At 33.9% G+C, this 16,116-nt stretch overlaps 2 protein-coding genes across 5 annotated transcripts; one reads left to right on the top strand and one right to left on the bottom strand.

Annotated features, from left to right (window-relative positions):
- Positions 1 to 332: 332 nt before the first annotated feature.
- Positions 333 to 2,546, bottom strand: LOC129322378 (probable aquaporin TIP2-2). Its single transcript, XM_054968706.1, has 3 exons — positions 2,214 to 2,546; positions 1,837 to 2,087; positions 333 to 848 (listed from the first exon to the last, which is right to left on the bottom strand). Exons 1-3 carry the CDS (start codon positions 2,338 to 2,340, stop codon positions 474 to 476), a joined length of 753 nt encoding a protein of 250 aa, XP_054824681.1. The 5' UTR covers positions 2,341 to 2,546; the 3' UTR covers positions 333 to 473.
- Positions 2,547 to 7,402: 4,856 nt separating this feature from the next.
- Positions 7,403 to 15,369, top strand: LOC129321533 (uncharacterized). Of its 4 annotated transcripts, none has more exons than XM_054967323.1 (11): positions 7,403 to 7,777; positions 8,538 to 8,613; positions 8,766 to 8,876; positions 9,599 to 9,721; positions 10,395 to 10,742; positions 11,151 to 11,473; positions 12,474 to 12,573; positions 12,650 to 12,709; positions 13,247 to 13,333; positions 14,098 to 14,238; positions 14,852 to 15,369. In XM_054967323.1, exons 1-11 carry the CDS (start codon positions 7,665 to 7,667, stop codon positions 15,179 to 15,181), a joined length of 1,812 nt encoding a protein of 603 aa, XP_054823298.1. In that variant the 5' UTR covers positions 7,403 to 7,664; the 3' UTR covers positions 15,182 to 15,369. The 4 variants fall into 4 exon arrangements, with proteins under 4 accessions (XP_054823298.1, XP_054823299.1, XP_054823300.1 ...); XM_054967324.1 differs by having other exon boundaries at positions 7,404 to 7,777; positions 9,599 to 9,715; positions 14,852 to 15,368; XM_054967325.1 differs by lacking the exons at positions 7,403 to 7,777; positions 8,538 to 8,613; positions 8,766 to 8,876 and adding an exon at positions 9,423 to 9,506 and having other exon boundaries at positions 14,852 to 15,368.
- The last annotated feature ends 747 nt before the right edge of the window (positions 15,370 to 16,116 follow it).

Raw genomic sequence — 16,116 nt, forward strand, 5'->3', positions numbered from 1 at the left:
ATCCAACTCAATTAACCCCGTGCATTGTGGTAAAAAAGTTCAATAAAAGTAAAGGGAGGGGGCAACGTCCATTCGAAGAGGTTCTTCAGCAAATCATAGCCTTTTAAATTCACAATTTGACATCAATTAAAGAGATAAAGTATAGTGATTGTTGAAAAAAAATGCTCATGATAATAACATTAACTTGTCTAGAATCTAGAAGAGCTGCCTATAGCAATCACTGTACTTGATCAATTTGTAACTTTTTCCTTAAAAGAATTCGAATTATGTTGGCCTAAAAAAAATTGAATTAGAAGTTGGAAATCGAAAGTTAAAACTTAAGGGGGCAAAGCTTGAAATTAAATAGCATTTATTATTTACATTTTATTACAAGCAGAAGCTCCTTCATTAGGTGGATAGTCAAAAGTCAAAGCCACAATTTCCACACACAAGCAAGAAATCAAACATTGAGAAACTCGACACTGGAAAATAACTTAAGGGTAGCTTTCAGCTGCAGGAACTGGAGCATATGAACTAATAAAAACATCGCCATAAACCAACCCAGCCAAGCCGCCACCGACCAATGGGCCAACCCAATAAATCCAGTTGTCTAAGAAGTTCCCGCTTACCACGGCTGGGCCAAATGAACGAGCTGGGTTCATTGAACCGCCACTAAATGGACCAGCAGCTAAGATGTTGGCGCCCACAATGAACCCAATTGCAATGGGTGCAATGATCCCAAGAGAACCCTTCTTAGGGTCAGCTGCTGTGGCATACACAGTGTAAACCAATGCAAAAGTAATGATAATCTCAAACACTACACCTTGGCCTGCACCCACACCTGCTGCCAATCCATGGGTTGGAATGCTCTGCCAAACAGATTCAAAACCCATGTTACCTTGTATTAAAAGTTGTAAAAAATTCGCTATTGATATCTATATTTTAGTGTCTTCTATTAATTTTTATAATTTTTTTCATTGCGTCTAGTTCTTTAAAGTTAATCTTTTCACACAAGTCCTTATTGTTTTAACTTTTAAATAACACAAGGACTATTAACGAAGTTGACTCTACTAATATATGCCTAATTCTATTGGAGGAAAACAAAAAAAAAATTTAAAATATGGTATTCACAAATATTTTTTTTTATATGTATTCTCCTATTAGAGATAATGTTAGACACTAAATATGAATACTTTTTTCAGTGGATACCAAACCTTAAGTCACCCGGGATGAATCAATAAAACCAAAGTATGATGGGGCAAAAATTGAAAACTATTTGAAATGTAGGGCGGCCAATACTAATTTTTACAAGTGAAAAAAATTAAAAAAAAATTCAAGGGACCAATGAAATTGTGGGGGGAGAGAGGGCGAGCACCCCTACATACATCTCTCGAGTCACCATATTGTGAAGGTATGAAGAACTAATTTTTTTTATTAGATTCGATCTATATTAGTTACAGTATTCACAAAAGTGGGTATGGGTTCTAATTTATTCAGATGATATTGAAGTCCTTGCAAAAAGACAACTCAAAGCTTGCCCAATCCAATAATGTCATTTGAATTTGGCAGAGTTATATATAAATCCCTAATAATTTTAAATTTGTACTGTTCAAAATATATTTAAATAATCAATCTATAAAAATAATAAAAATTTTAATAGTAAATGTGAATAATTCATATTAAATCCGGATTGGCAAGCAAAATTTATATAATTTTTCTAATTAATCAATGCAAAATAAAAAGAATAAAAAACATTAAATTTGCACTGTTGAGACATGCACGAAGTGCGGAGGATTCGGAAGAAGCCGACTCCTCATACTTCGCTCATTTCAACGCCTCTAAATTATTTATATTTACCTTTCCACCGGTAACAAATTTGAGGAGGAGACATGCGACGATGGAGCCAAGCAATTGGGAAATCCAGTACAAGAAGCCTGTTAAGATGGTGATGTTGCCTCCAATTGCCAGCCCAAAAGTAACCGCCGGGTTCAAATGTCCGCCTGAGATGTTGGCTGCCACCGCTACGCCAACAAACAAGGCAAACGCATGTGCCACCGCCACCGCCACCAGTCCCGGCGCATCCAAGGCTGCATCAGCCGTAAGTTCACCTGCATACCAATTTCAACTTAACCGTTAACTGCCAATTGCCAAACGACTTAAATATCCATGCATGATGCATCGTTCACAAATCTTAATTTTCGAACTTCAGAATATTCGCGAACTTTAGCACTTACCGTAAGCGATGGCTGATCCAACACCAGCAAATACGAAAAGAAGAGTAGCGATGAACTCTGCCACATAAGCTTTGATGGAATTAACGCTAAAAGAGTCAGTAAAGCTACCAATATCTATCTTCACCATTTTCAATCCCTTGAAGCGAAGGAGCCCAGGCTAGCTAATTAATGTTCTGAACCTATTAGTGCGGATGCTTATATCAGAACAATATGCCATGCTTTACATATACACGCGCACACAACTAAAAAGCGCCATTGCCGGCTTGGCTGGCACCGCTCAGGGGCCACATGAGTGGTTGGATGACGCAAGATTGAAGTCGACCAAACCACGCTCCTCCTTCTCTTTCTTGCTCGTATCAAAAAGCTTCTGGGATCAGTTCGGTATTTAATATTCATCATGAGCACGATGACAGTTTGTAAAACCAACAAGAAACGTATAAAATACTGGGTGGATAAGCATGTTCGCGCAGAATATTATCAAAGTAAACTTCATCGACTTCGAAGAAAACATAGTAAACGTTAGATATCACTTTCCTCGACTGACAGAAAACTTAAATTTAGTCATGATGATAGCAATGGGTTGGCAATAACTATGATTGTGGATTATTATAACTCCACAATATGACAAATTAAGATCGATGAGGAACAAGTCTCTTCTCATCTTCTCCGTAGGTATATATTCTCTACCTAATAATTCTGGCCACATGAATATTATCAAATAGAGCCATGTATTAAAATACAACCTGGTTAGGCTGGAAGTCTCGTTCCATAGGAATTGTTTAGTTCCAGGATTGTTGAAAACAAGTTACACGAATGGTTGGACGGTTCATAGTTGAACAGTTCAAGTGATGTTTCTTTATCCTTTCTTTCTCCACTAAGTGCAAAATAAAAATAAAAAACAAAAAATTCTGAGCAGAAGCTTCTAGGGCGATGATCAAATAATGCTTTATCTGGTGGATTTTCTGTGCGCATTATGGTAAATCAAGTTTGTTTTGTAAACAACCAGATTTAACTACTACTTTGTTATCATGTATCCATTCGGAGAGACTATATATGAACGCTGGAAATTAAGAAGTTGAGGTATTGATGATCTTGCTAAAAATTTCCTTGGACACAAGAGAAGTTAAGAATTGCTCAACACATATTGCCTATTTCAAATTTAATCAGATAATTAATATTGGCATGCAAGAGTAATTTAACCAGATTTGAAAATTTTGATGCCGTTAGGTTATTCTAGACATCTGATCAGAGTTCAAACCATATTTCTGGACTCGCATTGGCCAAAAAAAAAAAACAAAACTTGTTTCTGGCATGAGATAATGAGATGAAAATAAGAAAAGAGTACTGTATATACGTATATGAGATTTGACTAGAGTTGAAAAAATGAGTTGGCCCGACTTTGTAGGGCTGGCTTGTTTAAGCCTGAGCTCTCTTTATGACCATGAAATGCAAAATTCGGTCCTCAACATAGTGGGTTCAAGACTGACCCTACAGGCTTCAGGCTCTTTTAACTATTTTTTTTTTCAAACAAAAAATCACTTCATTTCAATATAATACCCAATTAAGAAAATAATGAGAAAACTAACTATACAATATTAAAATGAACTAAAAACACAAATGAAATGATAACAAAGCACCAAACAATGGATCAACTAAATCAACAAATATCCAATTTAAATAAGATGAGATTAAGGGAATGAGATATGAGATTAGGAGATCTAGATAAATTAGGAGATTTAGAGTTGCATTTTTTTTTTTGGCCTCCCTTCTTCAACAAATATGGGCTCACATGTGATTTAAAGTAAGATTTAATTTAATTTTTTTTAAATTCAAAAAGAATCAAAGTTATGAAAATTGAAAAAAAAAAAAATACATTTGAGTTTAAACAGGCCAGCCCTCAGCCGTTAAAGGCCAGCCTATATAAGTCCAATTTACCATTTTAGTATCTTATTTACAAGCTTAGCCTTATTGTTATACAAGTTTAAATAAATTCAGTCTGTTTTTTCAGCTCTAGATTTGAGGTAAACTAATAGTGTGATTTGCACTAGATCAAGGTGCTTTTAATTTCTTCAAACGATCCAACTCCTCAGTCATGAATCCTGTTTTGGCTAACTATTGACCAGAATGTGGCCTTGCACATGCTTTCCTTAACTGCTTCTCAACCTACTTTATTGATCTATTCGTAAAATTAATAAAATTATTAAATGGAATTGTTCTTCACCAGAGATTAATTCAGGGTCTTCAATTTCACCGTACGAGCATTATAATTATTGCTTGAAATTGATGACACACAGTTGAGTTTCTGACTCAGTATTCCATTTTGAGTGTCCCACTATTCAACCTGTCTTAAATATGATGAGAATAATTTCAAAATGTAGCTTTGCGGTTGTGAAGATTGAATCAGGAAAACTGGGCAGAAATGTCCAAGTTTCTAGATGTGATGGAATCTGCAGTGACATCAAATTCATCAAGCGACGCAGTGAAAAAATTTTTAAACCAAAATCAGAACTGAATTGTCAAATTCAGTAACATGGTTGCAAAACTTAGACTCAATGGAAACAGCCTCTACCTTTATCCATTTCTAATCCTACCAAACGCGGTTTTCTAATTTCATGTCTATCTAGCCATGGCCTGCAATTTCAACGCAGTATTCGTTTCAGTTTAATTGTAACGCGCAACGCGGTACATTGGTACGTACTGTGACTGGGAACATTAAAGAAATGAAATCAAGCCTCATAAGATATTAATAATCAATAGACCCTCTGGTTTGGGGAGAGACACCTCGATATAGTCAAATTTTGGCGCATTGTTCAATCAGAAAACAATTTAGGTGCGTGTTGAGAGTTTACATGCCATGAAAGAAGCAAGAAAAAACACGTTCATGGCATTCAAGCCCGATTTTGAAAGGTAAAAAGGAGTTTTCATTTTGATAGGCAAGTAAAACTAGAGACGTTAAACAATAACTCATTACTTTTTTAATAAATAGCTATCTATTTAAATTAGATTGGAGAATTATTAGACTCAAGTGAGAATAACTTTTTCAAAAGTGTCTTTTGTATTTATACGAATTCAAATCCAAAACCTGGTGCTTAAAGTATACCGGTAATAATTTTTTTACTGTGATTAATGCCTGCAAATAATATTACACTATTATTTTGTACGAAATTTCACACTTTGAAGAGTAAAAGGAATCTTCCCTCGTCTGAGGCTTCAGAACATCTAAACATGCCTGTACTTGTTGAAAACTCTAAAGTTTGGAAACTTCAAGATGAAACCAAACATAGTCTGAATCATTTTCTCCCTTATATTTCAATTACTGTCACAACTATCACACATGTTACGACAGGATCAAGTGCCAAGAATCGATGATCGAGATCCCATTATGAATGCTACATTTGCATTGTGGAGAAGGAGACGACCGCGCTCAACTTATCATCCACGTATATTGTTGTATTCCAGTGTACATGGTCCATTAATTATCACGCAGAAAAAGTTTAATGGGTTTCATGATAAATGCTAAAACGATTTTCCTATAATACAGGTATATAAAATCTTAACTTCTGTAAAGTTGATTAATTCAGTGTTCTTTTTACAGTGTTTTTCACTATTTTTTCTACAGTAAAATGTACTAAAACAATTTTATTGTCTTGTCGTTTCCTGTCAAAAGAAATAAGCCTTTATTATTTTTATTTTTTATTTTGTGACGTTCAAGATACATTTTTCTGCATATTTTTTTACTGTTGAAAATGCATCTTTCAAAATGTTTAAGGGTTCCACAAGAAAAAGAAATTATCAAATTACATTTTCTCTAAAATTTGCAATTAAAAAAGTGCGAATACCAATTTAAGAAAGTCAAAGTTTAAGAATAAGTTTTAGAGGGAATTACTTTAAAATCCTTACAACATATTTAAACACCAAAAGTTTTATGGACGACTTAATTAATAGAGAAAACTGACAATTAAAATTGTTATAATTTTTCTTTGTTAAATTTTTAATAGACCTTGTAGTATTTAAATATAATATGAGAGACTTGTGTATAATTCACTCTGAGTTTTATTATTGAATTATTATTTTTATCAAAATATTTTATAAAATGAAACGAAAAGCATAGAAGTTATCAAACTGATATAATCCAAGAATAAACCTTGTGCAACGCACGTGGTCTTTATCTAGTCAACATGTATGAGCAAAAAATAAAATACGAAACAAATTTTTATTGAATTATAATATATCTACATGTAATCTAATTCGTTACATGTTTATATTAGTATATTGATGATAATATTGGTAATTAATAATTATGATATGATTGTAATTAAAAATATATTCTTCTGGTCCTCTTTATAAGTCATTTCTATTATTTTCATTAATATTAAAATAAAAAAAAGTATAGAAAATAAAAGTGGGTATAATTTTAAATATGTCTTTATATTAAATTTAAAAAATAATATTATGTTACTTTTTTCTCTCATGAAGGATAATTTTAAAAATATTTTTTAAATATTATTTAAAAAACTACACCGTGACTTCTAAATAAAATCAAATAAATTTTTTAAAATGTAATTTATAAATAAAATCGAAAAGAATATTTTAGCTAATAACATAGCAATCCCTCTTGTGCTTAGTTATGACAGGCGCTGAAAAATTCTGTTGGTACTAAATATAAAACATTTGACTGAATATTAATTACATTTTTTAATGTTATTTATATTTAAATTCATTAACATTAAAGGAAAATGTAATGTGAATTGAAAAAAATTTCATTTATACGAAGATGAAATTAGAAGTTTATTTTATTTTTAAATAAAATTAATAACTTAATCAATAAATTAGTTTTAATTGGAACGGATGGGAGTATATAAGCTTTCATTTTTGCATAAATAAATCGAAAAAAAATGAAAAATGAAAATCTCGCAAGCACTCGTTTTGGCGGGTGAATGAAACAAGGTCGGCCGGAGGTGAACCTCTTCGTTTTAAACTCAAATAGAACGTACTGCTCAGCCTATGTTGTGAGGGTGAGGGTGAGGGTGAGAAAGAGACTCAGAGTGGGGGGCTGATTAGGAGATGAATTAATTCCAAGCATTGAATGTTCTCAACAACCCAAATTGATCGAATTGAATTGCGGGCAGACCAGCTATCTTGTCCGGTTTTCGTAGTTTTTGGGTAACCACTGCTATTTACCTCACATTCTTCTGTTGCAAAATTATTCCATTTTTTTCTTTCATTTTTCTTCTTATCATATTATATTCGATTCTTCCAGTTAAAGCCTCCTTATTCACTAAATCGATGCTCATTCTCACTCCTGCTTTCCATTTCATGATAGATAGATTCTAATATTCTGCGGATATCGGTGTGTAAAATTCAAATTGCGTTCATTTATGTCTATATTGAATACACTAGTCTTTGTAAAAGAAGAATGTGATGGCTTTCTGGAATAATTAAGAAATAATTATGGGTGAGCTCCATGTAGCTGTGAAAGGCCCGGCAGAAGCAGTTGGACATGGAGAGAAAGAAGATTCTCAGGTGTGGCAGCATTTCCAAACTCGACATCGGCGCTCTAAGAGGTCTATCCTTCACAAACTCAATTATGGCTGGTTTTGGCTGTTGTTTCCTTTTCCTTTCCCTATGCATTTTGTTAATACACTTCTTTCCCCTTTTCAATCCGTGATATGATGTAGCCTTACAACGAATTTTATCTGTGGCATTTTTTTTCTATTTGCGTGGCTTTCTTTAGTGAATATGTTAAGCTCTGCTTTCTTTTCAATTCCCAAACCTATACGAAAAGCTTCAGTTTCTCTGGGTGATGTTTATCAGTTAATATGAAAAGTTAAGAATGAAGGCTGAATTGGCAAAAACTTAAACTATGGAGAACTGTGGAAATTTCTGATTGGGAAGTAATAGGAATAACAGTTTTGTAACTACATATAAAATGAATTTATTTTGTTGATGCCAGTAGGAAGCGTGAAAGTTCATTCGGAGAATGAGGTTGTTCTATCCATGATTCAACTTTTCAGTTTCCGTTCCACCCGGAGTTTTCCTGCCTCATAAATCTTTCTTATATTTTAAAACGAGTTTTGACTGATACTATATTACTAAGATGGCAGACAGGTTATGGTTCAATATTTTGGCGTACGCAATTTGTCTCACCATTGGAAAATTAGGACGCTGTGTGTTGCCAGATTACTTATTTTCTTTATTTGTGTGTGTGTTTGGGAGGGGGGGCGGGTTTATTCCTTGCTCTTCTAGATATAATGCAGTTACCATATCCAGTTGATTTTCCCCCCAATGACACAGTATGCTCTCTGTTTTTTTTTTCCCTTCCAGTTCTTCTGACAGGAACCAGAAAATCTCAAGAGGTGGAGTCTTGCATGCCAAAGAGAACAACCATAATGAATATCTTGTGAGACTACAAGTTGAAATGGGTCTTTCACTTTATAATCATGTCTTATAATTCCTTGTAAAAAGCAATTATCACATGCACGCTTGCACTGCCAATTTAATTTTCAATGTGACTTTATTTTTATTTCGCTAATTTCCACATGATTTGAACAGGCATCACCATCTTCTGTCAGTGCTTCAAGATTACAAAGTCCTTTGTGCCACAATCTTTCGTATTTCAACAAGAATGCTTTGTCAAATCATAGAGCTTCCCTGGAGAAAGATGTAAGATTGTCTTCAGATGCAAATGGGTCTTAGTCTTATCTCTGGAATATTTACTTTAACATAACCTGTGAAAGACTCTGTAATCTGTAACTTTCCACTTGCCTGGACGACTCTATGTGAGGCTATGCTTGTTCTTAGTTTTTCACATTTCATTTCAATTATTTTTAATTTTTCCGTTAAAGTTGCTTGTGATTTTTGAATTTTTACTTTTTTTTTTGTTATGATGCATAATAATAGGGAGAAAATCAAGTTTCCTATTCAAAACTGGAAGAAGTTGATGATATCATCAAGAAACCTATTTGCTAAAAAGTTATCTTTGTATAAACTTGGCTTAATCTTTTCAAAAGGCTAGAGCTTCTGAATAATGTTGTTACAGATTATGAACGAAATTCCTGGAAGGTCGTTGTCATAATTCCGTCTTCAGATTATGAAATTATAATGAAAATGAAATTGTCAATTGAAATTATATCCAAATAAGCCAAACTTAAAAGTCTTTTTTTTTTTTTTTTATGTCTTCGATGAGAATTGTTCCCCCCCCCCGGGGGGACCACATCCATGGGGCTTTAACTGCTCAATAGATGATTATAGGTGGCGAAGGTTCTTATCGTCAAAACATTTACTAATTTGCAGGTTGAGCAACTGCAATTACTGATTTGCAGTTGGTTTGTATTTATTTTTTGGCCATTATTTATTTATGCCTAGAATCATTTGTTGATTCGCAGGTTGAACAACTGCAGTTGCGCCTGCAGCAGGAGAAATCTATGCGCATTTTGCTTGAGAGAGCAATGGGCCGAGCCTCTAGTACTTTATCTCCTGGACATAGGCACTTCGCTGCACAGGTAATGGTAATTTGACATTCATACTTTGCAATAAACATTTTATGTTCATCCTATAGGTTCTTCCCATCGAGTTGCTTCAGTGTATGAACTTGACCACAACTGCAAAATGGTCAGCCATTGATTCTATAGCTTAATTTATATGTGAACAATGATATCTTGCTGATAATATTCCTCATTCTAAAATGAAGGATGTTCTGAAGATTACTTCAGCTTAACTATTTCATGTTCTTCTCTATGTTTCATAGGAGTCTTGTGACAAAACTTCTTCTTCTTCTTCTTCTGCTTCTTTCTTTTTAATGAAAAGTCTTGTGACAAACTTCTTGTAATATGGAATCACTTACTAAGGTGTCATGTATTTATAAAGTTGACCTAACGTTGAAGAAGATATACAAAGATATAAGTATTAGGATCTGGGAACTGATTTTCACGTAAAAAAATCCTAGTTTGGTGATAGAAGGGCAGGATTATTCACTTGGTTGCCAGATATTAGATTTGTTTTAGGAAGTTTGGTACGGCCATGTGAGTTTGATGTCTATTGCCTTGATTTACAATCTCCTTTTAACATGACTCATTGACTTTTGTAAGATTTTGTTACCAATGTTTCTTTCTTCAGAATGTAAGCAGTTGCTGTAAATGTCTGCTTTGTGGAAAATAACTCTTTTGTTTTGCCTTCTCCTAGACAAAAGACTTGATTGCTGAAATTGAGTTACTTGAAGAAGAGGTTACTAGCCGTGAGCAGCATGTGCTTGCTCTGTACAGGAATATTTTTGAAAATTGTGTTAGTCGATCATCTTCTGAACAAAACTCTGGCATGGCTTCACCGGCACATATAAAGCATGAACCCAGGAAGCATCCAAGTATAATTTCAAGTGCATTCTGTTCCTCAAAAAAGTTCCCTCTGCGACCACTGCAGGCTTTGGTTTCTACCAATGACTCAAAAAATAGAATATCTGGCTCAACAAATGGTTCTTTATCAAGTGGCAAAGACGACATTTATTTTAAAAAGACTTGTTCTGATTCCACCAAGGTAGAGCATAATTGTTGTTCTTTAAATATATCTATGTATGCATTTCTTGTTTGTTTTGATTTTTCAATGAATGGATAGCATTTGGCTCAGATATAGAGCATGTGATGTCAATTTAAATCTACCATGTAGATGTGATAGGGCTAGCCAGCACTAGAGCAATATGAGTTGGCCCAAGAATCTAAAGTAAGAGGAAGAACTGGTCATTGTTGAAATTATCATTCTCTTACCTTTGCAATGAATTTTCTTTCCTGAAATATGAAGCGTTTGTCAAAGTAATCATTCCATGATCATAACTTTTTCAGCTTATAAAAACCAATCCTACAGAAATCTGTATCTGTTTATCTGCTTACACTTATCTTAATGGTGGAGCATTTGTCCTAAGATTCATATCTCTCAATTAAATGTCAGGTTCATGAAAAGTTTTCTACGATGGATAAAACTCCAGTGTTGCGAACTCTAAAAGACCATCTATACCAGTGTCCCAGCAAGTTGTCAGAAGAGATGGTCAGGTGCATGGCCACAGTGTATTGTTGGCTTCGTAGTGCAACGACAGTAAATGCTGAAAATAATAGATCACCACTATTGTCAAGGTCATCAACTAATGCTATACAGCCACGACATGGTACTCAGGAGGATCGAGACTGGTCATGCAAATCGGCAGTTGAAATATCTTGGATATCTACTCATAAACGTCATTCATCTCATGCTTCATATGCCATCAATAACTACAGGTTAATTGTATGAGTGTAATAATTTCAAATAAGATGTTTGAAATACATTTATGTATTTATCAAAGTTCAATTATTATTATTATTAAGGCACGTCTCTTAGGAATCCCAAGGCTGTCACGAACAATCAATCAAATTCAAATTATTTAATATCTGGAAATCTAAAAATTCTACAACTAGGATCCAGTTGGCTATCTTAGAATGAGTAATTTCCGATCAAATTCTATTTCTATATACTTTCAATCGATTTATTTTATTGTTTTATAGACATCAAGTGTTTTTTTTAATACACCTGTTTTAGTATTATTCTGTGTAGATGGGGCTTGTCAACATAATTTGATGGTTTGAGAGGCATGATCATTGGTTAGTTTAGTTTTTGTTCTTTCAAATGGGGAAAGTCAGCTTCTTTAATGAGACTGCGGGATGGCCTTCATCAGCTTCTGAGGTTTCATTTTTTCTTCCTCCCTTAGGAGTGAGGAGATTGGGAAAAGGGTCTTGACACGCACGTATTGAACCCCTTGGCCATTTTTTCATTTAAAATTTTATTGAGAAAGCGGAGTATGTATAATGCAGGCTTAGAACATAGGGATTTTATTACTGAAATGCGCATAACTATGTCAAAAATATAAATACACATACAATTTCAAATAAAAAAATAAACAAGATCTCTATATTCTCATTCTGTATGTAAGCCCTCTTTTTATAGTCGTATAGATGATAATGTAATGGACACCAAAGTAATGATTTGATTTGAATACAATTACCTGACTGGGTTGCGAAACAGACCTTCTCCTTTTGGTATCAGTGTATATTTGGGATGCACACTCTTGTTCTTACTTGCTTCACACTGTTCAATTTCACTCTTTCTATTGGAGGGGCAGTGGGGAGCATAGTGTTCCAGATTTACTTATATGCATACTCATAATGTTCTGTTTAAGATTGCACTGGATTTTCTATTTAATTGAATTTGTAGATTGACACGATATTATCTATTTTTCTTCAGGGTTCTAGTTGAACAATTGGAAAAGGTGAATGTCAGTCAAATGGAACGTGACACCCAAATTGCATTCTGGATCAACGTGCATAATGCTCTTGTGATGCATGTAATAGTCATGTGACCAGAGATTATGATTTCTTGCTTATTTGCACCACATATAACTTTTCTTCTGCCATTGACAGGCATATTTAGCGTACGGAATTCCTCAGGGCTCTCTGAGGAGGTTAGCCTTGTTTCACAAGGTAGTTTACTTTTTTATTCAATTTTATATTGCTATTAGTCAAAAAGAATTTCCCAAGTTTATGAATTCCTAGGAAATAATGTTGGATCCAGAGAACAGCTGGCAGGGCTTAGCTTTCTTCAAAGTCCTCTTCACAAACCAATGTCTAATTATTGTGATGCCCGTACCAGGAACACTTTGCCTCTGTAACTAAACTCATTTATCTCTTTTCAATTTTCTTTTCTAATCAGAACTCATTTCGTCAGTCCATCAAAATTGCTAAGATATTGCCACCCTTACAGCCAAAAGAATAAAAATTTGGACCTCCTTTTGACCTCCCAATCCCTTCAGAAAAAGGGAGAAATGCAAAAGAAATAACTCTTCTCTTTGGCACCTAATTTCATCAGTTGTTAACTTTTTGCTGCAAATATTTAAATGATATTGTTCATGCTTAGTACTTTTATTTCTTTCATTCGCAGTATTTTCTTTCTGTGATATTGTACCTTTTTGTGACACAATACACACGCAATATCAAGTAATTTGTAAAATTTTAGTGCAGGCTGCTTACAACATTGGCGGTCATATCATTAGCGCAAATGCTATAGAACAATCAATATTTTGCTTCAGAAGTCCCCGCACTGGACGGGTACTGACCTTACCCTCATATTAACAATGAGACAGTACAGTGTGTGTGTGTGTGTGTGTGTGTGTGAGTTTATATTTCTATGATGATGTGCCTTTCGTTTCATTTCATTGATACAATGAAACTTCCTACCTTTCATTTCTGTCATGGCCCGTGGAGGGTTATAGGATTAACATCTTCTGGTTACAGTTTCTATGATACTGTAGAATTATGTACCTGAGCATGGCATCATCAAATTGGTTTGGTTCAACAAATTTTAAATTATTATTCATGAGTTAATAAACTGACGTGCTTGTCATCTTCATTGAAACATGAAGACTAAACCTCAAACTCAATTTAAATTTATTCTTCTTTATATGGGAGTTGCTTGTGGTTGGTAGCACCTTTTCTGTTATCCTGATTTTATACAGTAGTTTTTTTAAAAAAGAGGAGATATCAATTAAGGACTGTTGGAAGAAATTTATACTAGTAAAAGATCACTTGTTGTCAAAATTTGAATGGATACTTGTTAATTCGAGTTAGTTTTTTAACAACAAGTATCCATTCGAGTTTTAACAACAACTCATTCTAATCTAACAACAGTCATTTAGGTTTTGACAACAATTGATCTTTAATTGATATAAATTTCTTCCAACGGTCCTTAGTTGCTATTTTCCCTTTAAAAAATAGTTAAGTAAATTTTTCTGACAGCTAATTTTGATGCTTGGACATAATCTTCTGTTATATCTAGTTAATTTAATTTTTAGTTGTCTTTTTCTAAACAACAGTGGCTTGAAAGCATCGTATCTGCTGCCTTGAGGAAGAAAAGTAATGAAGAGAGGCAACTGATCGGCTCAAAATTGGGTCTTTGTGATTCCCAACCCCTTGTCTGCTTTGCTCTTTGTACTGGTGCCTTGTCAGATCCTGTGGTAATTCTTCTCATTTATTATCTTCCATGATAGGGCAGCCTGAAAATCGCTGGAAAAAGTAAGGCGTTACTAGTAATACAGTATCTACGACACATGGAGACAAGTTGAGTGGTCTTGGTGGGCAGAGATTACTAGTAATGTGATTTGGATCAAATTGCTAGCAGTTTAGGCTTGCGTAGTTTTGGTGGGCCTCTATTGGTCTTCCGAGCCATTCTGCCCAATAAGACCAGGAATAATCGCTGTCCTACCGATTTCACTGTCAAACACAACCCACCCCCCCCCCAAAAAAAAAAAAAAGGAAGTTACACTTGCTTGTGGACACAGTCAAAAGACAGCGTCAAGGCCACTCTTCTTAGTTGACCCAATGGCACAGCTAAAATGTTGGATGGACCTTTTTCCAATTTAGCGCATAGCTTTCATTATGAGAAATCTTTTGCGGATGTTAACGAGTACATGGATACAGAAATCTTCAGTGTCGTTTTAGTTTAAAATGAAGGACACTATAATAATTTCGTCATTCCTTTTCTTTGTATAGCATCGATAATGCTCTCTGCTATCTTCCACAGGGACATGTGCAAGAGTAGTTTATTAATCTTCATGTGATATGCTGCAGCTAAAAGTTTATTCAGCGTCCAATATACGAGAAGAACTGGAGATGGCCAAGAGAGAGTTTCTTCAAGCAAATGTAGTTGTGAAGAAGTCAAGAAAAGCTTTTCTCCCAAAATTGGTAGAAAGATATTGCAGAGAAGCAACAATGAGCGTTGATGATCTCCTCGGATGGGTCACGCAAAACGTTGACAAGAAGCTGCATGATTCAATACAGAAGTGCCTTGATCGTAAATCTGGTAAAAAGGCGTCACAAATAATAGAATGGTTACCTTACAGTTCTAGGTTCCGCTACGTGTTCTCCAAAGATCTAATAGACAAGCCATGGTGGATGTGACATCTAAGCTGCGTGGAATACTGGAACAGAATTTCTTTAGTCAATTTAGTAGATGGTGCATTAAAGAGATTCCTTGTACATTTTACCATAATGTGATCCTTACTTGCTATTTGAGATTATTATTGTGTGCTCTGACTTGTGACAGTCTGACAGATCTAATCGCACTCTTTTAACAATTGCATTTTTTAGAGCGATAATAATCTAAATTTAAAATTCAAAAGCTTTAAATTTTAGTTACTAACATTCATGCAATGCAAGGAGTATAGGATATGTTGGGTACTTTTTGTTTTTATTTACAAGTCAACTTTAAGTAATTCACCTGTATTAAGAGAAAGTAAAATTAGTGGATGTTTTTGAAATTATCTTATCTTTTCAAAAAAATCTTTAATTAAATACACTCAATACTAGCTCATTTAATAATATTTTATTATCTTTTTGCCAAAAAATAACATATTTTATTATATCTTGTAGTTAGTATGTTAATTTTATGCTTAAGCCCTCATTCAAGAAAATAATGTAGAACTCTGATATTTTGGAAACGATTTCAGAACTCACGATGACACAATGATTTTTCCTTGTTATGAACATGAAGTTGGATTTAATGACACGAATGATCAAGAATTCCGAAAATATTATTAATTTTTCTATACGATTATTTCATTTTCCAGTAAAAATTTAAGTATTATTTCAATATAAATTTGTATGACGCTATACAGAAATTATAATTTATATTCTTTAACTGAAATAAAAGCACTTTTTTAATTTTTCCCTTGTAAGAAAAAATAATTTTTTTCAGGACACTATGAAAAATATATTAAAATTTGAATCCATGAAATGTTATAAAATATATTATTTTCTTTTTGTAAAAGAAATACTTTCTTCAAATCATAGTATAAGTCGTAGTTAATTAATTTATGGTTTATGAATCAGTTGAA

The sequence above is a fragment of the Prosopis cineraria genome, unplaced genomic scaffold, assembly GCF_029017545.1.
Source record: "Prosopis cineraria cultivar Desert tree isolate PC_DT_omini unplaced genomic scaffold, ASM2901754v1 PC10, whole genome shotgun sequence".
Classification (NCBI taxonomy): Eukaryota; Viridiplantae; Streptophyta; class Magnoliopsida; order Fabales; family Fabaceae; genus Prosopis; species Prosopis cineraria.